Source organism: Podarcis vaucheri, assembly GCF_965113315.1.
Source record: "Podarcis vaucheri genome assembly, chromosome: 5".
Lineage (NCBI taxonomy): Eukaryota > Metazoa > Chordata > Lepidosauria > Squamata > Lacertidae > Podarcis > Podarcis vaucheri.
The window spans coordinates 63654421-63677248 of NC_138763.1; the positions used below are offsets into that span (position 1 = coordinate 63654421).

General features: G+C 42.5%; 1 protein-coding gene across 3 annotated transcripts in view; it reads right to left on the bottom strand.

Annotated features, from left to right (window-relative positions):
* Window positions 1–22828, bottom strand: part of CFAP46 (cilia and flagella associated protein 46) — a 90869-nt gene that overhangs the window by 13887 nt on the left and 54154 nt on the right. For all 3 annotated transcript variants that reach the window (XM_082225334.1, XM_082225335.1, XM_082225333.1), the window contains 15 exons: window positions 22364–22510; window positions 21733–21933; window positions 20491–20603; window positions 19887–20069; window positions 17998–18133; window positions 16952–17140; window positions 15898–16086; window positions 14420–14560; window positions 13428–13607; window positions 11367–11537; window positions 10735–10832; window positions 8647–8822; window positions 7749–7945; window positions 5487–5599; window positions 4431–4624 (listed from right to left, as the gene is read on the bottom strand). In XM_082225334.1, the coding sequence (XP_082081460.1) occupies window positions 4431–4624; window positions 5487–5599; window positions 7749–7945; window positions 8647–8822; window positions 10735–10832; window positions 11367–11537; window positions 13428–13607; window positions 14420–14560; window positions 15898–16086; window positions 16952–17140; window positions 17998–18133; window positions 19887–20069; window positions 20491–20603; window positions 21733–21933; window positions 22364–22510 (2428 nt within the window). The remainder of the gene's footprint in view (window positions 1–4430; window positions 4625–5486; window positions 5600–7748; window positions 7946–8646; window positions 8823–10734; window positions 10833–11366; window positions 11538–13427; window positions 13608–14419; window positions 14561–15897; window positions 16087–16951; window positions 17141–17997; window positions 18134–19886; window positions 20070–20490; window positions 20604–21732; window positions 21934–22363; window positions 22511–22828) is intronic.

A 22828-nucleotide genomic window follows, 5' to 3' on the forward strand; every position in this document is an offset into this window, starting at 1 on the left:
CCCAAGCCAGAACCTCCTAAACCTGCCTTAGTGATAGAAGTGTCACTAGAGCTGCAAAACGGCTACCCTCTAAAGATAAAGGCGCTGTTGGACTCAGGCAGCTCCTGCAATTTTATGAGCAAAGAGTTTGCAGCTGAACACCAGATACAGACGATCCCTTTAAGCAACCCCCTGCAGGTGACCACGATCGATGGCAGGGAGCTGTTGGGAGGAGAAGTCAGCTTGCAGACCGTCCCAATGATCATGAAGGTGGCAAGGCACACCGAACTGATAGCGTTTAATGTGGCCACCTTGGGAGGGGCTCCTATTATCTTGGGGATGAGCTGGCTGGCGTTACATGATCCGCTGGTGGGCTGGCATCAGAGAGTGGTTTCCTTTGGTTCCGCACATTGCTTAGAACACTGCAAGGAGGGAAAGGGGTCAGCAGGGGCCCAAGCTACCCTAGCAGGGACGGAAGTAACGGAGAAGGTGAAGGTACCACGACAATACGCAGATCTCAGCGACGTGTTCAGCGAAAGGGAAGCTGACCAACTACCCCCGCATAGACCCTTTGACTGTCAAATCAATTTACTCCCTAGGGCACAGCTCCCTGTAGGCAAGCTGTACGCCATGTCAGACAGAGAGATGCAGGAGTTAAGAGAGTTTATTGACAAGAACCTGAAGCGAGGTTTCATCAGAGAGTCCAGAGCGGTGGGAGGCAGCCCAGTGTTTTTTGTGGATAAGAAAAACACGGACAAGCCGAGACTTGTGTGTGACTTCAGGGCTTTAAACGCAGTGTCAGAACCAGTGGCCTTCCCTATGCCCAGGATTGACGACATTTTGACCAGGCTGCGGAAGGGAAAGATTTTTACAAAGCTGGACCTCAGGGGGGCGTACAACCTGATACGCATAAGGAAAGGGGATGAATGGAAAACCACCATGTTCACCCCTTTGGGGGCATTTGAATATTTAGTAATGCCTTTCGGCCTACAAGCAGGCTCGGCGTGCTTCCAATCGTTTATGAACCACGTACTGGGGTCTTTGCTTTACAAGAATTGCGTGGCCTTCCTAGATGACGTGTTGGTGTATTCTGAGAATGAGGAGCAGCATGTGAGAGACGTCAGAGAAGTGTTAAGCAGGCTGCAAGCCAACCGGCTGTGGGTGAAACTGGAGAAGTGTCAGTTTCATACCAAGGAGGTGGAATTCCTGGGGTACCGCCTGTCAGACAAGGGATTGGCCATGGATCCCGGGAAGGTACAGGCAGTGCTGGAATGGAAAACACCCAAAACAAAGAAGGATGTGCAGAGGTTCCTAGGGTTTGGGAACTTCTATCGTAAGTTCATCCGAAACTTTGCTCACCTGACGGCGCCCATTACAGACTGTCTCAGCAGTAAGAAGAAATTCGTTTGGACTGAGGAGGCGGAGCGAGCATTTGAGGAACTGAAAAGGGCCTTCGCCTCTGAAGAACAACTTCTACATGTGGATTTACAAAAAAAGCTGAGAGTCGAAACAGACGCATCAGACAGAGCCATAGGGGCGGTGCTTCTTCTGCAGCCAGGGAAGGAGGAGTCAGAGTGGAGACCGTGTGCCTTTTTTTCGCGAAAACTGAACAAATCCGAGAGGAATTACACGGTGTATGACCGAGAACTTCTTGCTATTCATGAGGCTTTCCGGAGATGGAGGCACCTGCTAATTGGCGCACAACATAAGGTGCAAGTGTGCACTGACCACAAGAACTTAGAGTATTGGAGAACGGCACGAGTGCTCAACCAACGGCAGTTGAGATGGGCCCAGGAGTTCTCCAAATTTAACTTTGAGATTTGTTACGTGCCAGGACCAGAGAACGTTAGGGAGGACGCTCTCTCACACAAACCTGAATATTTGGAGGGGGAGGGAGCACCCGAAGAAAGACATGTCATTCCAGAGGACCGCTGGGTGTGTGGGGCGGCATTGGTGGGGCAAAGAGAACTGGTAGAGGGAACGGAGAATGATGAATACGCCCAGGACAAACTTAGGGGTCTCAGGAGGGAGGGAGATAAACCCGGAGGTTTTGAGGAGAGAAACGGGGCGTTGTATTACAAGGGAGCGTTATATATACCTGAAGGTGATTTGAGGGGGAAGGTACTCAAGCAGCTGCACGATAGCCCCACAGCAGGGCATTTTGGGCAACACAAAACCATGTGGCTGGTTACCAGGGAATTTTGGTGGCCCAAGGTCAGGGAAGATGTGCGGGAGTATGTGAGAGGGTGTGACCAATGCCAGCGAGCCAAAGGGGAGAGGCGGGCACCGGCAGGGTTATTAGAACCGCTACCCACACCTGAAAGGCCATGGGAAGCAGTGGCAATAGATTTCATGACTGATTTGCCAAAATCCAGAGGGAAAACAGCCATCATGGTTGTGGTAGACCTGTTAACCAAAATGGCCCACTTTATAGCCTGCTCACATGCTGTCACGGCAGAAGAAACAGCTAAATTGTTTGTAGAAAATGTGTTTAGGTTGCATGGCGCCCCCTTGAGGGTGGTTTCAGACCGAGGGAAACAATTTACTTCCAGGTTCTGGAGGAAGCTCATGAGCTTACTGCATGTAGAGGTCAATTTTTCGACTGCCCGGCATCCTGAAACCAACGGGCAGGCGGAAAGAGCCAATGGCATCCTCCAGCAATATTTGAGGTGTTATGTCAATGACAGAGAGAATGATTGGGTGGAGAAGCTGGCGTTGGCGGAATTTGCCTACAACAATGCGGAGAACGTGTCCACGGGGATGAGCCCCTTTTTGGCTAATTACGGGTGCCATCCCAGGGCTTTCCCAGGGGGGGGGGAAGGGGAGAGCTGGAGCGTTCCAGCTGCCAAACAGTTCGTAGAAGAAATGGAAGCGATCCATCGCCAGCTCCAACTTAACTTAGACAGGGCCAAGGAGGAATATAAGAGGCAGGCAGACAAAAACAGAAGAGAAGGTGAAACCATTAGGGTGGGGGACCAGGTGTGGCTGTCAACCCAAGGGTTACCATTCAAAGGGGGTTGTAAGAAGTTAAGACCCAAAAGATTGGGTCCCTTTGAAGTCACGCAACAGGTCAACCCAGTGGCTTTCAGACTCCGGTTACCGAACCACATGAAGCTGCACCCAGTTTTCCATAGGTCGTTGCTGTGGGACAGAGAAGGGAGGGTCACTCGGGGACCAGCAATGGAGGAAAGGGAACACAGCTACCATGTAGCGGAGATCCTCGATTCCAGGTGGAAGGGAGATCAAGTAGAGCATTTGGTAATGTGGGAAGGGGAACCGGAGTCGGAAAACACCTGGGTCATGGCAGAAGATGTCAATGACGAGGTTTTAATAGAAACTTTTCATCAGAGGTTCCCACGTAAACCTCAGCCTGTAGCGAGGTTCCGGAGGGAATACTTTGCCACCACCGACGAAGAAGAGGAGTTGGAGGGGTTCACAGATTCCGAGGAGGAGGAGGATTCAGCGAGCCGGAACGGCGACCGATGGAGGGAAATGTTCGAGACGTCTGAAGATGAAGAAGATTCTTTTCGGGGTTTTACCTCCTCACCGCCCAGAGGAGAGGGAACGGGAGGGGGTGAAGGGGGCCCTGGAGGGGAGGTGGATGTCAGGGAACTGCCATCGGAGGAACAGGTGGGGAAAGGGCTCACGGAGGCTGGAAGGGACGCAGCAGCTGAAGCAGGAACCAGCAGGGGGAGAGGTGGGTCTCTGGTGGAAAGTCTCACGGAGGCTGGGAGAGACCCAGCAGCTGAAGCAGGAACCAGCAGGGGGAGAGGTGGGTCTCTGAGGGAAAGCGAGCAAGAGGGAGGGCTCAGGGACACGTCCAGCGAGAACAGTGGGGAGGTGTCTGAAGCTCCCATAGGGAGACCCACTCCTCGACGGAAACTGTCACGCCGCGAGTCCAGAAGACGTGTTTCCGTTAAGGAGCTTTTATGCTGGAAACGATTCCGAAAACAACCACTGTCGGAATCTGCAAGTGACTAGAGCAGCCATGTCTGAGGGGCTCCGTCACAGACAGAGGTTTGTGGATTTGCACAAACTCTGAGGGACTACGATTTTACGCACAAGCAACTCATCATCCCATCACACTAGCAATCTGTAATTTGCTCAAACCATAGGATGAAACCATTATTGGGGCTTCTGGTTTCTGGTTTGTGAGCAACCTATGGTTTGCATAAACCAGGAAAGGAAATTTCTATTGTCCTCCCAACATGCATGGACTATGGGGAAATAGGAAGAGGATTCTCAAGCATGCAATGGTTTGTCATCATGGTTAAATATAAACAAAACAATCTGCCTTTGAAAATGCATAATTACAGAAATCACAGATAACTTATGCAAACCTGAGAATACATTACTTTATACTTTGAAATTTTGTAGCAAACTATTTATCAAGAAGATAATTTTATTGGATCATCTGACGCTATATATATGCTTTAGAACTTAAGACATACCTGGATGTGAAGTGGCTTTTTCCTTATTTTTAGTTTTTGCTTTCCCTGCCTCACTTGCTTTGCCTTTTCCTGAGCCATCTGCTTTAGTTTTTCCTGGACTACCTTTTCTGCCTTTTCCTGAGTCACCTGCCTTAGTTTTACCTGAGTCACCTTTACCTTTTCCTGAATCAGCTGGAGAGACTGCTGGACTTGGCCTGAGGAGACAAAGACTAGGTCTTAAAAATATTGTACAGCATACAATTTTTTAAAGAACAGTAACAGGAATCAAATACTTGCAGTTTGTTTCATATTACCTGCAACAGGAAAAGCAGAACTCACCTGGCTTTATCACACAAGAGAAACACGCATTCTCATAGTTTTACTTAAGGTTAACATAGACTTGCATAGTTCTGATGGTTCCAAAGACCTGAATAAATTGGTATAAAATTACAGATGATGCTTCTACCTCCAGGCAGCAGGTGCTACAGGGACCAAGATGAACCAAGCATATCACTGGCAGTAGTGGCTACTGGACGAAGATACCTAACTGTGACACTGCCAATGCCTGAAAAAATTAGGTTCCAAAGATTGTCTGACATGTGTCTTTTCAGAGGAAACAGAAGGCTCCTACGGTACAGATTTGCTCCTGCACTACTATAAGAAATTTATTTTATTAGGTTTGACAGGTTTTTCTTGTAATGGTCTATAAAATGGGGTACTAAAAATGGCCTCTTAGATTCCTGTTTGCAGTTCTATTTGTTCAGAATGAAAACAACTGTGCTTTTGTCAGCTCCCTTTACTATATCAGAATTGCTTCAGAGGGTGGGGAAAATTTAATAAATGATTTATTAAATTTATTAAATTTATATACCACCCTTCATCCAAGGGTCACAGGGTGGTTTATAGTATAAAAATACAAAAATACATACCATAATAACAAGCAAAATAATAACACCCCACCCCACTGTTTAAAAGGCCAGAGATCGTTTAATTAGCCAAAGGGAGAAGAGGAATGTTTTTGCCTGGTGCCTAAAGATATGTAACAAATACTTTAGAGAAAACTTTTGAAAAAAATACCTCAGCTCAGAGAAATCAAATTGTGACAATACAGGTTTCAGATATTCTTCTACTTCTTTCATCATAGCCTGGAATTCTGATATAAAATGTTCTTCATCTTCATTTTCTGTTTCCTATGATATAAAGTAAAACAGTGATTGATTGATCGATTTTAAAAAATAGTTAGAAGGCATAAGAATATCAAAGACAGAAAGGAAAATTGAATAGCCAAATAGAAATAGAACAGTCATGAAAATTTAGTAACGTTTAAACTATCCCAGGTCTAAACTGAACAATCACCTTTAAACAACGTTACACCTTATTTTTATGTATGTATTATTTTATTTGATAATGTATTCTCTAACAAAAACACTGGTGCAATAGCTGTAATATTTATAAAATCATCGACTAGAATAGTAGTCATCAACCTTTTGGGACCAGGGACCTATCTTTAGCCAAAACATACCTTTGGATACTCAATTTTTAATTGTTTGTTTTATATTAGGATTTAGGCAGTGCTGCCGTTATGACTGAATTTAGATCCGGCTGTCACCCAATGGTGGGTCCTGACTAAAGAAGGTGGTGGAATTCGCTACAGGCAGACCAGGCATTGGACTGGTCTGTAGTCTGCTTGGCTGCTCTCTTCATGAAGTCTTGCTTGCAGCGGATTTGTGCAGATTTCCTTTCAACCAGTTTGTACCGTATTTACTTTTACTTCTGTCTCATTGAGTCCCATGTATGTATTTTTGTAATAACATAATAGTATTCATTACAACGTCATTAATAACATTATTTTCTAAAAGCTAAAAGGCCAGATTCGGAGTACCGTATTTTTCGCCCTATAGGACGCACTTTTCCCCCTCCAAAAATAAAGGGGAAATGTGTGTGTGTCTTATGGGGTGAATGCAGGCTTTCGCTGAAGCCTGGAGAGCGAGAGGCGTTGGTGTGCACTGACCCCTCTTGCTCTCCAGGCTTCAGGAAGCTATCCGCAAGCCTTGCGAGCCCGGCGGGAGTTCGCGCCGGGCTTGCAAGGCTTGTGGGCAGCAGCCTGCAGCCCGAAGCACGGGGCGCCCTCCGGAGCACGCCCCGTGCTTCGGGCAGATGTCCGCAAGCCTTGCGCGCCCGGGGGGAGGTCCCGCCGGGCGCACAAGGCTTGGGGCGGCAGCCTGCAGCCTGAAGCACGGGGCGCGCTGCGGAGCACGCCCCGTGCTTTGGGCAGATGTCCACAAGCCTTGCGCGCCCGGCGGGAGTTCCCGCGGGCTCACAAGGCTTGCAGGAAGCAGCCCGAAGCACGGGGCGCCCTCTGGAGGACGCCCCGTGCTTCGTACAGGTGTCAGCAAGCCTTGCGCGCCCCGTGGGAGTTCCCGCAGGCTTGCAAGGCTTGCGGGCAGCAGCCTGTTCTGTGGGCTGGGGTTGGGGGAAGCTCGGGCTTCCCCAGCCCCGTGGCTGGGGGGGGGGGAATAATTTTTTTTATTCATTTCCCCCCCCAAAAACGAGGTGCGTCTTATGGGCCAGTGCATCGTATAGGGCGAAAAATACGGTAGTTAAAAATAGCAAAGTGGGAACTGCAGCAAAATGGTGCAGGTGATGAGTGCATCAAACTGGGATCCGAACCAGTGTGAAGAATCAGATGACACCCCTAGTTCTGATTCTGTAAGAAGAACTCTGGGGCCTAATTTGATCAGTGGAATGTCTAGTATCTGGTGGGCGGGGCTTGGGTGTCATGCTCCGGAATCAGCCCCTCCCTTCATTATGTTCCGTTAAATTTCAAATAAGAGGGACCAACTGTCTTTTCTTTTCTTGCCTCAGACTTGCCTCATGTTGTTGTATTTAGTTTCTCTCATTATCGTTACTTTGCTTATTATTTCTTCATTATATTCATTATAATAAAATATATTATATTATTAATATTATTTATTATTAAAGTTTAGTTTATATTTAAGTGAGCCCCTTAATTTTCTCAAAGAAAAAGAAACTCTACTGAGGAGAGGTGTGAAATGTCCTAAACCGTGTGACTGAGGGGCTATTCCCAGATTGATTTTGTTAATCACTCCCCACCTCCACAACAGACTCCCCAGTTGAAGACCAATGCCCTAGGGATAATAAAAATAATAATTATATTATTTATACCCCACTCATCTGTCTGGGTACTAGCTGACACTAGTGAAATTATTATGGACAACAACTTACGCTATATTCACAAGAGGAAAAAGTCACTATTAAACATTACTATCTCAGTACATCAGGTGTGAAAACACCAATATGAACAAGTGCAGTTCTTACAGTACTTTTTCTTCCTGTTTCTACTTTGATGACTGATTCTTGAAGTTTTTGAAACTCATTTTTGTCTTCATGGCTTCTCTCTGGTGATGGTTGTCTCCGAAGACTCCTCATCCTTTGATCTTTCAAAACCTTTACCTTCTCCAGCAAATTCATCAAAGTATTAGAATTCACCTGGGATCGCACAATTTTAGCCTGCACTGATGTAAATTAAAATACAAACCTATTAAAAGCATTTTGACACTTGCAATGCATTGTAATTTTTTAAAACATGCAATGTATCTTCATTTTCCATATCCAGGCATACAGAAAGGATCCAGGCATAAGAGAGCGTGAATTAATGCAGCAGTGGTAGTAGTGTTAAATAAATTAGGTGATGTTATAACCTTTGTGAACCAAGATAACTTGGGGATACATGAGTCATGGAGTTGGGATGACTCAATCCTAATCCTTCACGGTGGGCACCAATTTAACACTTGTACCAGGAATTCAAATGGTTTAATTCCACAGGATGAGTTGTATTTCTACGCAAGACTACCTAGGGCTAAAGGTTTTTTGGTGGCCATGCAAAATATTTCTATGTTTCAGCAAGAAACTGAGGGGAGAGCAAGTGTCCTCATTCTGAATGGGCAGGTGGCATTGGGACTTCATCATGCTCATGACGTGATCCTCCAGCTGGCTGAGAATACTGTTCCCAGCTAGAAGGTGCACTTTAAAAAGTGGAGCTGGAGCTGCTGCCAACCACAAAGCAAATAAAGTTGAGTGGAAGAGGGCTTTCAAGGGCATAATTTGGTTCCCTCAAAAATAGGACATTTTTGCCCCAAATATTCATGTGTGAAGTTTCAGTCCAGCCCAACAAAAGAGAACCACAATTGAATCTGCAGTTCTTAGGAACGCTTACAAGTTGGCTGGTTAGTTTTTCCCTTTTGTTGCCCACTCTTCTCCTTCTGCTGCCCGCTCTTCTCCTTTTGCTGCCCACTCTTTTCCTTCTGCTGTCCACCCTTTTCCTTGTGGTCCTTTTGTTCCTTTGGATTGGCCAATTTCACTTTCTCAAGTAGCGCGCCATACAAGTAAGATCTAGTGAAGAAAACAATCAAATCAAATTTTTCAAAAGACTGTTTTCCCTCAGATAATGCCTTATTCCCTTCTTATCCAACATAAAATTTATAACTGAATGTGAAGCAAGTACCTAACTACCTCAATACTCCAAATGATAATAGGTTATATGTATGTGCATGCCCCGCTTTCCGAAAACAATGCATTCCCACAAATCGTTTGTTAGGCGAGCATTTACAGAATGAGCTGATGATTCCTATTATTTCCTATGGGAACATTTCTAATCTGTGGTCTCTCTCTCCCCTCCCGCCATGGTTTCCTCCTAAAATGGCTGCAGCCAAACAGGAAAGAAGAGACAAAGGGATAAACTGATTTGTCCGATCCCTCTGCCCAATTCCTCTATCCATGGCTCCTTCCGCAAAATGGCTGCCACCATATTGCACAAGCAAGGAAGGAAGTGGGCAAACTCTGAATCAGCCATGTATGTAGCAACATTTGGTCATAATTTTTGTGTTTGAGTGTCTGAAATCACAGATAGTGTTCTGATAGTGGGACCTGTGTGTAGTTTGAAAAAGTCTGTGCTACTTTTTTGAGAGCCTTAACTCTACTTTCCCTGCATTTATTGGGGAAGGAAGGAGAATTCCTCCGAGAAAGGTAAGGAATCCAGAGTAGCAGAAACAACTAAAACTGGGAGAAGGTGCTCAAGTGGAATGGGTGGTGGATGGTTTCTGTCATGTTTTTAAAAACCTCTTTCTTCACATTCATAGCGAAATATAATAGATCGGAAATACTGTTACACACTTCCTAGCTTTGAAATAAAAATGGAAAGAATGCAAATAAATAAAGAAAATGTAATGGTGGAAAGCCAGAGGACAAATACTATCCTCAAATACTATCACTGTTAACTGTAGTCATCCAACAGGGAGCACCTTATCATCAAAACATGTGAAAACAAATGCACCTTTCTTCAAACCCATCTTTTCAAAGTGGGAAAGGACCTGAAGTGCAGGAGACAACCATATATACCATACGTAGTTAAAACTGCTGGTACACAGCAGCTGCTGGAAGTTGCTGAAGGAAAAGACGTCACAGGAGTGGCAAAGCAACATTGAAATGATATGAGTGCACAGACGAAGCCAAGAAGCAGTTCTCTTTGCTTACACTATAATCACTATGTTTTACTGAATCAGCAGCTGAAGAGCATGGCCCTATAAAAATGAAATATGTAACCATGGTATCTTTTCCTTTAAATATGAGTAAGATTTGGGTAACACTGCTATGGTGAAGGATTGACTACAAACCAGAACATGAAGCCATGGTTTACCTCAGACTTCTCCCACCTGATGCCACCCTGATGTTTAGCTGAACAACTTTCAGGAGCTCCAGTCAGAGATGATAGAAATTGTAATCCCAAGCATCTGGATAGTACCAGGCTGAGAAAAGCTGATTTATGCTAACCATGCTTCGCCTGTTTGCTAGATGACAAACAGCCTTTACTGGTATCTTTCTACCAACAGCCTCAGAGAACAGGGCTTGACCAGTTAAACCAAATTAGATATTTGAGATCGTAAACAGGATGAAGTAACAAACTATGACTTGCACTAACCTGTCATGGTTACATTTTATGCATGCACCAAAGCAATGGCATATGGAACAGATACTCTAACAGCAACGGCTGGTGGGGCACTGCTTTCCCGAAATAATCCCCTCTGCTATTGTTCTGGTGTGCGAGAAGAAAGAGGAGTGAGGTGGCGTCAGTGCCAGCATGGTGTTAATGCAACAGCAGAGCCAATCCGGCACTCCTGCTAGTACATTTACACCATGCTGGCATCACCCCCCCCTTGGTGGTGACTGGAGGCCAGGTAAGCACCATCACTCCACTGACTGCAACTGTATTGCAAAAGAGTGCCAACATGAGAACCTATATTCATACCTGTCTTCTGAATGCTGGAGAATCATTACATGAAAATTTGGTGGTAATTCATTCATGATGTTAAAGTGTTGTGGAGAAATGCAAAGATTTCCCCATGCCTATGCAAAAAAAGGTAACAGTGAATAAATTTTCAGACCGTTTAAAGCGTAGCTTTAATCTTTTCATGACAAAGTGTCAAAGTAGTAGCATGGCTGGGTTGTAGAATTCTTATTAGCCATAGTTTTGTAAAATATACGTCAGTGTTTCAGTTCCTTCCTGCTCCTAACCTAACAGGAGGGCAGTAGCTCTGAGAGCCCAGTTTGTCATAACACAGTAGTCTGCAGCGCTATCTGTGAACTACAGTGCATTAGAAAACGTACATTACAAAAAACAGAGCGAGTTGCAAAAATGTTAACTAATTTTGCTCAGACAATCTATCACTGCTTTTTAATTCTTCCCTCCAACTTTTAATGCTCTTACCTGCTTTATATTCCAATATATATAGCACACACACACACAATTTGTAGGGCAAGAGAATAAATGATCATATGTGCTCCAAACAGGTGTTCCACTACAGCTAGGGATCATTCTTGGGTCCTATAGATCCCTAGCTGGATGAGAAATTGCAATTTTATTTTAACTGACCAAGTTACCTTTGAGATTGCAGCCAGCCTGTGCTCCACATTTTTTAGAAGACTGCATGTAACATCTCCTTTTTGTTGCAAGTGGTGTTGCAGATGCAGCATCGCTGCCAGCTGTGATTTGCTGGTGTTCAGGGTAGCTGCTAGCAGGATGTTTTTCATCATCAGTGATGCTGAACAGCTCTGCAACATTTTAATACAAGTCTAGTTTGGCAAATGTTTTAAAACAGATTTCTAATGAAAATCCTTTCAAGAAAGCACGAAACAAAGTGGCCCCGATATGGTGATTATTTACGTTCACAGTAAAGAAGCCCTGACATCAAAATACTAAGAATGGGTTTTCTCAGCTACTCAGCTTCTTTCTGTGGAATGATCTCTCCATAAATGTGCTTCACTGAAACGCTTCCCCACCCTCACACCTGGTTAAATGATATTTATATAGTTGACTAAGGAGCTATTGGTGTAAGGAAGGGATAGTACTGGTGGTGATAAAGCCACTTCCAGCTTGCCCAGGAGGTGGGGTTGCGGGCTTCACACCCACCCCACGTGAGCGGGGGCTGGTTGCAGCCCCCGCGAGAGCAGGGAAATCCCAGCCGGGCCTGCCCCCCCCCAGCCAGCCAACCAGCTGGCTGGGAGGGCGAGGCCTGTCCTATTTAGGGCCGGTGCTGAGGGGGCTCGCCCTCTTTTCGTCGGCTAGCCCTCACGTTTTCCCACCCTCCCTCCCTTTAAGTGGGCTTTAGGTAGGTCTTTGACTTTGCTATGGACTTCGGTCTGTCGCCGCAAGGGGCATGGTAGGAATTTTTCCCAATTGGCAATTTCTAGCCTTTTGGTTTTTCGCCTACCTCGTAGCAACTCGTCACAACTTCTCGGCATTGGCGGTAGGCATTGGTAAGAAGGGGTTAAGAGGATGTGGGGGGGGAGGAACGCCATCACCTCCCCCCAGTGAGCGAAGGGTGGTCCGTTAAAGGACTCCGGGGGGCGTGGCCCTGTCCGAAGCCTATGGAGGTGAGGGCCAAAGGCACGCCCCAGAGCGGTGACCCGGGGGAGCTCCTAGTCGACGTGCCTCGGCGGGAGACTCCCCCGATTAGTGTTAACCCTTCCCCATGTCTCCAGCAAATGGGCTGGAGCCGGATAGTCGTTAGGACCAATGCGTAAGCCAATGCCTCTCATTCCTGAATTCAATAAAGTTGTGGCCTAATTCGCCCAATTAACCTTATATTATGGTGTCTCGTGTCTTTATTTATCCTGGTGGGGGGTGGGAACTCGCCAGGCAAAGCTTCTGCAAGTGATTGGCTGAGCTAAATTAACATCACTAGGGTTGAAGGGTGAGGATGGACAAATTAAAAATGGGTGTTTAGCTACCATTGACTGATCTGCTTTGATCTTACAAAGAGGGGCAGGGTGGGCAGAAGTTAAGGGGAGAATTAAAGGAGGAGTCAAGTACCTGATAAAGTGGCAGATTAAGGAGACGACAAGAAGAGACAAAACACACAAAGCATTTTCAAAAAGTTGTTTAAATTATGTAAATGCCATAAACTGGAGTTTTCAGCTAGTCATTTTTGATGGGAAAGGGCTTCAGCAAATGTTTTAGGAAAACAGAAGGAACTTTTTCACTAATTAATCATGTGGTTGGGGGCTATCTGAATGTCTCCTTTTCCCTCCTTCTCCTCGTCACCAAGCTGCCCTTCCCTTTTGACAGCCCTGGATTGCTCCAGATGGATCCAACCCAACTTCAGGGTGATCCAAAGATGCCACACCCCAATTTGGTTGAATCCTGGGTTGACTTGAGTCAGCCTGATTTTGGGATCTAGCATTTGGTCGGATCTGGTGCACAGCCCCCAAAATACATGTTCCAAAATATTGAACCACTGATAGTCGATTGCACAAGACATAATTTATGTTTGCTACATATTTAAAGTAATAATTACATCACACGGGAATAGAAACCACCACGTAAAATAAATAATTTTATTTAGTAACATCACCGTCTGAATTCACATGTTCTTAATACTTTTAAGATTGACTTGGCTGATTATGGTACTAAAGGGCTAATTGAAGTAGCTGTTGTCTCACCTGATAAAGGGCCAAAAACTGGCTTGCTGAAACGGAGTCAAATCGTCCAAAGCACTCCACCATTTCCAAGCTAGCAGCAGCCAGGATATCAATCATGTTATTATTCATTGCAACATTAATGCTCTGCAGCAAAACCTCCGTTGACTGAAACAGGTATCTTTGGGTCCAAGTCTGTTTCCTCTATATAGCAAAGATCAGAATCTTATGTTTTCAATATTGCTAAAACTACATAAATCCAACATAAATAGTAGTTTATCACTTCAAAGAAGATAGAACATTCTGATCTCATATAACAGTTTTTAATGGAAAAGATTAAATGTTTCTAGAGAAGACAAATGGGCATAAATTGAGAGTTTCAAACTGGGCTCCCAGTTATGCTATTTTGTCCCTCAGAGCATCCTATTAGGGCTCTATTAGATTTTGTTTTCCATTTAGCTCAAAATAAATGCATGTTCCTGTTGGGCTTCCTTTTTCTGACTATTCATCCATGGAACAAAAATACAGCAACAAAACATTTTATAAATGAGGAAAGTGATGAAAAGGCGATGCAAAGTAATTAAAATTGATTAATATGAGAACTGCAAGATCAATATGAGCTTATATTCCTTTTTTAAAATTACCTTCCAAAAAGAGAGAGGAAAGGGTCCAGTTCTTATTTTCATCTCATTTTAGAACAGAGTTTTAGAAACCAACATACCAAGAAATCAAAGAAATCAAATACAAAAAATGGAAAATTAGCAGCAAATAAATTTTTAGCTTTTTCCTCCACAGCTTGTTCAAATTCTTTACTCTTTACTTTCTTAACTAAAATTCTACTTTAAGTGTTATCTTATAAAAATATTCTACAGTGAAGTGGAAATGTCCTAAAAACTTTTCCCTCACTGTCTGTCTTTATAGTAGTGACCTGGCGTGTCCTAAACTTAGAATTTATTATATGTGTGTGGTGTGTGTGTGTGTATGTATAAAGTACTTAGGTTATCACATAGATGTACCCTTAATTCACTTGCTTTCCTCCTGTAATCATCAAGCTGTTTTTTGGTAAGTTGCAAACCCGGAGTTGATGTTTCACTTTCATCACATTTTGCTTCTGATTCTGGTGAGGGGGATTTCTCAAGGACAGGTTTAGGTTCCTCCTGTCCATCACAAAAGAATTAAACAAACAAAGCATTGTCAAAATGTAACGCATGAAATGTGTGAACACATACGCAAAGCCCAGTCCTAATACAGTATGCAATGTTGACCACACATGCAAGCTCCTCCTTTGTCTGACGTGGCACTCTAGTAACAACATGGACCCTTTAATTCACAGGTTGTCAACCTGGTCCCTACCGCCCACTGGGCATTTCAGGATTCTAGGTGGGCGGTAGGGGGTTCTACGGCACAAGCTGAATCTTCCATCCATCGAGTACTGTGGGTGGTAAGAAAATTTTTACAATCAAGAAAGATGCATTAATGGGTGGTAGGTATAAAAAGGTTGACTACCCCTGCTTTAATTGGCATTTGAATGTGTGTCAACATAACAACATGGCATTCAAAAGACCATCTGCCATGCCAAGAACCAGGACTGCTCATATGTAAATATTTTGCTAAGGGTTTCCTATTCTTAAATCTGCTATATCTCTTATTTTTATGCTGAATTGGTTAAAAAATATATAACCATTATTTCAAGTAGAATAACCATTTGTAGTTCAGTTGGTAACTAAATGAGGTCTATGCAGACTAGACCAGTATAGTCACTGTTCCAATTTCTATCTTTGGTTTCCTGCTCAGTTTTAACGAATGGCATAACCAGGAAAGGATTTAAACATTTGCTTCAGCTTCCAACATTTGCTTCAGCTTCCAACGATTGTACTACCAAAACATAGAATTCTAATCTTACCCCAAATCATTCTCCAGGTAATGCCTCTCTTGGACTTTGTTCTGGGACATGATTCCCCAACCTGATGCCCTCAGATGTTGTTGGACCCCAACTCCCACAATCCCTGACCATTGACCCTGGCTTTGGCTGATGGAAATTGTAGTCCAAAATATACAGAGGACACAATGAGGACAAGCAATCTATTTCCCTTAAACATGAGGTTTCAAGCAACTGTGAGGTGCAAATTGAGCATGATCTTAATTACAGTACTTGAGAACTATGACACCAACGTGCCTCTGTATTACTTTTTACTTCAGGGCAAGGTGTTGTTTCTCTTGTTGGCACCCAGCCACCCCCCCACCCCCACGCCCTCTTTATCACACACACAAAAATGATCATTTATTTTCAATATCTATATCCCACATCTCCACAAAACCCCCACATTTATTCCAAAACTTATTCCAATTTGTAAAATCACGCGCTCACAATCCACACAGGACACAATAAAACACCAAATAAAAATGTGGAATAAGCTGAGAACAGATTTCTGAAGTTGTTCATTTCCCCACTTCCATTAACGCTTTGATTAAACGTAGGAAAAATATGCCGTACCGCTGCCTTTTCACTCCAATGAACATCTGTAAAGATGGGGTTTGTATGATCAGCCATTAAACGCAAACACTTCCCAGTGAGATAGAGGTACTTGGCTCTGATATCAGGACAGCCAATATAAAGACTCTGTAGGCTTGTTAGTTGAGCCTGGGCATTATGGCCAATTGTGCAGCTGAGTTTTAACCATGCCTGTCGAATTCAGAAAACATGAAATAAAACCAACATGCTGGAAACTGGTAACATTATGAACAACAAAAATGATCCAATGCTTCAGAAACGGAGTACAGTGGCACCTTGGTTCTCAAACGCCAAAACCCTGGAAGTGTTCCGGTTTTCAAACGTTTTTCGGAAGCTGAACGTCCGATGCGGCTGTCGGTTATTGTTTCCGGGACACCTGCACCAATCAGAAGCTGCACCTTGGTTTTCGAACATTTAGGAAGTCAAACGGACTTCCAGAACGGATTAAGTTTGGCGTTTTTGTTTCTGCTATTTATTTTGCGTTTTTGTTTTTGAGGTTTTTCCGGTTAATTTGTTTTTGTGACTGTATGGAACCTAGCTCAGCTACTGATTGATTGTGTGACTGTGGAAATGGATTAACGCCCCCCCCCCATCCAAACAATGACAATCATCAGCGCAGGTAAATTTTTTTTTTATTATTTTTATCATCTACAATACTGTCTTATTTATTTTAAAGTACAGTACATTGATTATTGCTTTCATTTTATGGATCCATGGTATTGTTAGATAGTAAAATTCATGTTAAATTGTTGTTTTAGGGGTTGCTTTTAAAACTCTGGAATGGATTAATTTGTTTTGCATTACTTTCTATGGGAAAGCACACCTTGGTTTTGGAACGCTTTGGTTTTGGAACTGACTTCCAGAACAGATTAAGTTTGAGAACCAAGGTACCACTGTACTGATGATTCTTTAAAGTTTGCTTTGATAGAAGTCACAGCACAATCCTATGCTGAAGTAAGACCTATCATTGTCTTATTCTCAAAGAAGTGCATATACGATTATAGCCCAAACCACAGGAAAGCAATGACACACAAACCTGCTCAACAGAAGCAACATCAGGCGTAAACCTCACAAAATCCTCGATAATCTGCTCAATCTCGTCTGCTTTGGCCTCTTTCTTTTTTTTCTCAATATTGATGAGAACAAAAATATCCAAAATGATCTCTGTAAGTGTCACCTTCATGCTAGCCAGTTTTCTCATCAAGGGAGTGTTTATATTTTTAGTCTGAAATACAAAAATAAGACTGAGTGAAAAAGAACATTCCAGATTCTAGGACTGTGGTGGATGGCAAGACGAAACACATCAGAGATAGAGTGAGAAAAGTGAAAATCTTGCACCCTGAAGATTAAAAGGCCACTGCTCTCTTGGGGTGGGAAACACAGATCTGTTAAAGAAAATCATGAAGGGAAAAAAAGAATAGAGAAGGGAGGATCGTTTGTGGCTTTTCAAAGTGACACTTATTACTGCATGTAATATTTACAAATGTGAAGGCTGCTGACAGCCACAAAGACCTGTCCCAATTTTCTGCCAATGCTTGTATTCAATGTAGCTGTTCTAGGATTCTCCCAACTCTCTGGAGTAGATTTGGGGAGGGCAGGGGCAGCATGCATAACACTGATTGGGAGCCGCCCAAAGTGGCTGGGGAAACTCAGCCAGATGGGCGGGGTATAAATAATAAATTATTATTATTATTATTATCATGCTGGGGCAGGAGAGGGAGCAAAGTCCTGATGCGTTAGCAGGAATAGTTGAGCAGGCTTCCACTAGCACAACAATTTACCGGTAGTTGAATATGACCCGAAATGTCCCCAATTTGAAGTTGCAATAAGGAACGCAAATAATGACCAATGAGTAATTGCCTCCATTGGTTTATCTCTGTATTTTCAGATGTTCACCAGATTTGGACGGGACTTTGAACGGTCTCATTTGACTGTAAGCAGTCTCCACATTTTGCAGTCTCCGCAGTGCAGTCTTATACATGTCCCCTCAGAAACGAACTTCACTGAGCTCAATGGGACTTACTCCTTATTAAATGTGTGTAAGACTACAAGCTGATTTTAAGACACAACTACCTTACCTACCTCATTAACTGGAATCACATTATTAATATATCGAAAAAGCTCTTCCATTTGTGATACTGCTTCTTGAGCTAACCTGTAAGCATCAAGGTAATGACTCTGCTTGTCTACCTTGTATACTGCATGTTTTCCGAGAATTCTGTAAAAAAGCAAAGGGAAAAAAAGCAACATTAAAATTTATTCAAAAATGGTATTTAGTCCTTGATAATTTATCTATTTAGAAAGATAACCAGATAATGTTTTTTTCCTGCAGTTTTAGCAGCATGTGCCAATTTTGTGTTCAAAGAGATAACCACCATTCACTAAAGGCAACCAATTAAATGATACAAGTATTTTATTTTTTAAAAATGCCAAGTGTATGTGTGCATGCATACATGCACTCACACACACATGTAAGATGTTGATTGAAAGTGTCCACAGAAGAAAAGTTACTTCTGTGCTTTCACATTTCCGGATATTGTACATCACTACTTTCAATCAGGATTACTATTACAGTGGTACCTTGGGTTAAGTACTTAATTCATTCCAGAGGTCCGTTCTTAACCTGAAACTGTTCTTAACCTGAAGCACCACTTTAGCTACTGGGGCCTCCTGCTGCAGCTGCACCACTGGAGCACGATTTCTGTTCTCATCCTGAAGCAAAGTTCTTAACCCGAGGTACTATTTCTGAGTTAGCGGAGTCTGTAACCTGAAGCGTATGTAACCTGAGGTACCACTGTACTTCCATTTACAGTGGTACCTCAGGTTACAAACACCTCAGGTTACAGACACTTCGGGTTACAGACTCCACTAACCCGGAAGTAGTACCTCGGGTTAAGAACTTTGCCCCAGGATGAGAATAGAAATTGTGCAGTGGTGGTGGGAAACCCCATTAGCTAAAGTGGTATCTCAGGTTAAGAACGGGTTCAGGTTAAGAACGGACCTCTGGAACGAATTATGTTTGTAACCAGAGGCACCACTGTATTCAAAAAGAAATGGTAAATATTAGAACTACTATGTGCAGCTTGTGATCCAGCAAATAATATGAATACAGCAGGTATTTCCCATCAAAGCCTAAGTTTCTGCTCATGGCCTAGGTGGCAAACTGCTAAGTCACCAGAAGGCTTCATGTGAACACAGCCACATTCTTCCTCCACTGGACCTGCTGCTGCCCAGCTACCTTGAGCTAAACTATGGCTTCCCTTAGCATTAGGTGCAAAACTGTGGTTTGTTTCTCTCAAGCAAACCATGAGTAGTAAACCAAGAACAAAGCTTGATTACAGCTGGTGATTTGTCTGGAGCAAGACAAACCATGAACCCAGCTTGCATATAATTGACAGCGCAGCAACAGGACTGGAGGAGGAGGAAAAAGGTCACAATTTCCACTGTGAGGACCTGCACATTTGCATAAGCATGCTTAGCCATGATTTGGCTTCCCACTGCATGTGAACCAGGCTAATGTGGGTCGGCTTCACTCACATCTTGTTGTGTTTCAGCCACTGCTTGTGCAATTTGATTCAGATGCAATAAAGAAGTTCTATTTTTGTTTGTAACTGTTTAGACTCAATGTTGAAAAAGCAAGCCAGAAATAATCAGCAGTTGAAGCGATTAGCGTGTGGTTTTTTAAAAAATATGCATGGGCCAGTTTCCAAAGATCTGCTCAGCGTGTGCCAAAAGTGCTTTAGATTTGTGTGTGTTCTTAACAGCAAGCGGCTTCTTTCCTATACTGCAAGACAAAAGAACTTTGAAGCTGAAGGTAGTTGCAAGTGGTTCAAGAAGTGGAAAGGATACCTGTTGCAGAGAGGGAGGAAATCCACTTTGTGACCGTAAGTTCTTGAGCTATCTTAAAATTGTCCTTTGGGTCTCTAGCTATTTACATTCAAATAAACAATCAAGGACTATTGTGGACTTACCTGTGAATATTTGCACGTACCAGCAAAACTTCAGTACTACGATCTTTATACCGGTAAGAAAAGAAGTCCTTCTCGATGTGAATTAATTTATCATATGGCTCCAGCAACAATCTTGCTAAGTCATTAGGATGACTACTAGCATTGATGTAGTCTTGACCAAACTCTACATGAATATATGCTTTCCTGCATAGAAAAATATATTAATAGTATTGGGTAAACTATACCAATAATGTATTAAATATTTGATCAAGTGTGCTGTACAAATGCACGTTTTCTTTGCATGTTTTTAGATTTCAATGACTAATGCTAAGAGAAAACCATAATTTTATATTTATGCTTGGATTATGCTGTGTTTGCATTTAGAAAAGCACAGTGAGAGTTAAAAAAATCACCCTAAACATATTTATGCAAAAGTAAATCCCATGAAGATTTCAGTGGGGATTACTCTCTGGAAAGGTTATATAGGATCATATACCCAGGACTATGTTTCATTGAACTGAATGGGATTTACTTCTGGGGTAACATGAATATGTTTGCATTGTTAGTTAGTTAACAAACCATACATAAAATGTTATAATAAATGTTTTAACTTGTAATTAATTACCTGGCTTCAAGGAATGCGATTATAATACCCAACTCAGCTTCTCTGTTGGGTCTTCCCAGCAATAATGGTCTCAATGCATTTACAGTTCTCTGCAGAAAATGGCCAGACTGTAGCTATGAGAAAGCAGAATTGTTCAAAACATTTTAGGCCAGGTATTTATTCTATCCAGAGCAAATCCATTCAATGAAAACACAAGCTGTGTTTTACCGAAGAGCATATGACTCACCAGGTATACCTTAATTAAATATAGCTACATTAAGAGGATACGGTCATCTCTACGTAAAAAAAAAAGGTTTTAAAAAACCAGAAGGTTCCACATTGCACTGATTGGGAACAGTGATCACAGTGCTATCAAGTTCAATATATGCAGTGCTTTTTTCTGGGGGGATGCAGGGGTACGCATACCCCTAAACATTTTGTGAATCTTTGTACTTTTGCCCATTTACTGTATTTATTTCCCCCGATTTGAATTATAAAATGGTGATTTTCTTGAGTCAAAATGAGAGTACCCCTAAACATTTTTTATAGGGGAAAAAAGAACTGAATATGTCTTAGTGGAAAATTGCCAATGTGAAGCTCAATACAGTCACTTTTGACTTCAACACAGGGACTTCTAAAAAAAGGAGGGCATTGCTTATAAAGGAAGTCGAAAGTAAAAGTCAAGAAGGCCGAATCTCTCCAAGGCCAAGGGATAATGTTATTAAAAACTAGTAGAAGCTCAACTAGAATATATACTGCAAATCAGAAAAGGTATTACCAAGGCAAAAGAAGAAGAAGAAGAAGAAGAAGAAGAAGAAGAAGAAGAAGTAGTAGTAGTAGTAGTAGTAGTAGTAGTAGTCAGGGTAGTTAACAGAGTCAAGCAAGCTGTCAGAGGCAAGAAGGTACCTTTTAGAAAATGGGAGACTTTACCCAAATAAGGAGAACAAAAGGGAACCAGAACTTTAGAAAATAAACGCAAACTAACAAGAAAATATGCAGAAGAAGAAGAGGATGAGGGAGGAGGGGAAAAATGTATTTCATGAACATACTGCTAAAAACATTAAAATTAACCCAAAAATATTTAAATACATTAGAAGAAGGAAACCAGCTAGGGAGGTGATTCAGCCTTGGATGACAAGGGAGTCAAAAGTGTGTTAAAGGGTGGGGGGAAGAGAAAGCAGAGAAGCTGAAGCAATTCTTTGCATCTGCATTCATTGCAGAATACGTAGGACAGATCCCTGTGGTTGAACTAGGTTTCCTTACCATTTTATCTTTTCTTTCCTCATCTTCCCCTAAAATTGCATCTGTGAGACACAAAGTGCTATTCAGCCAAAATTTCTCATTTCCACCTATCAATTGTGCCTTCTCAAGCAGTTCTTTAGCTTGTCCATGTTTTTGTTCCAAGTTAGCTAGCACAGCTAGAAGATAAAGGCACCGCGATACAGTACAGAGGTCATTCATTTCCTAGAAAAAATGTTATTTCAAGTAAATGAAAGTTCAGTCTTACCAAAGAGCCAAGGGCATCCCAGTGTTACGTATTTAGAACAATTAAAAACAAACAAAATCGAGAAGGTGTAAAACACATCTCCTAATCTTCTACAGGAGTTTATTAGGAGAAACTCAGATTAAAATGACTTTAATTTCCATGCTAATTTCTTTTAAATTTTTTTGCAAATTGCTGCAAAATATGGAGAATTGAAAAATGAGAAACTGAGAGAACCTTCCATTGCTACCTGGAAGGAAGCTCTAGGACTTCTCTAAGATTAAGTTTGAATAAATAGTTCAAAAGAAGACAACTTGAAAGCTGGGAGGGAGCACTGAGGGAATCTTATGACTATGCCAGTGCATAGGGGACTGGATCACATTCCAGTCTGGGATTAATTTTCAAACTTACCTGAGTTGCATGGTGTGCTTCTGCAAGTAGTAGCCTTGCTGGCTGATATAAACCTAATTGCATGAGGACTTCAGCTTTTTCTATCCACAAGTAGGGGAAAGAAAGCCCACTTAATCCCTTTTCAGTCACAGGGTTCAGTTCTAAAATCTGTTTTTAAAAAGAAAGAGAATGACCTTAGAATTGCAATTCCATTTTAGTCAGCATTTAATTCTAAAATTGGTGAAAGGGATTTTGCTTTCCAACTCCTTTTAAAAAAAATCTGAAATCTGTTTTAAAGCCTGATGAGAATTATTATTATTGTTATTTTATTATTTATACCCTGCCCTTCTGCCTGGGTTTCCCCAGCCACTCTGGGCAGCTCCCAACAGAATATTAAAAACACGATAAAACATCAAACACTTAAAACTTCCCTAAACAGGGTTGCCTTCAGATGTCTTCTAAAAGTCAGATAGTTGTTTATTTCCT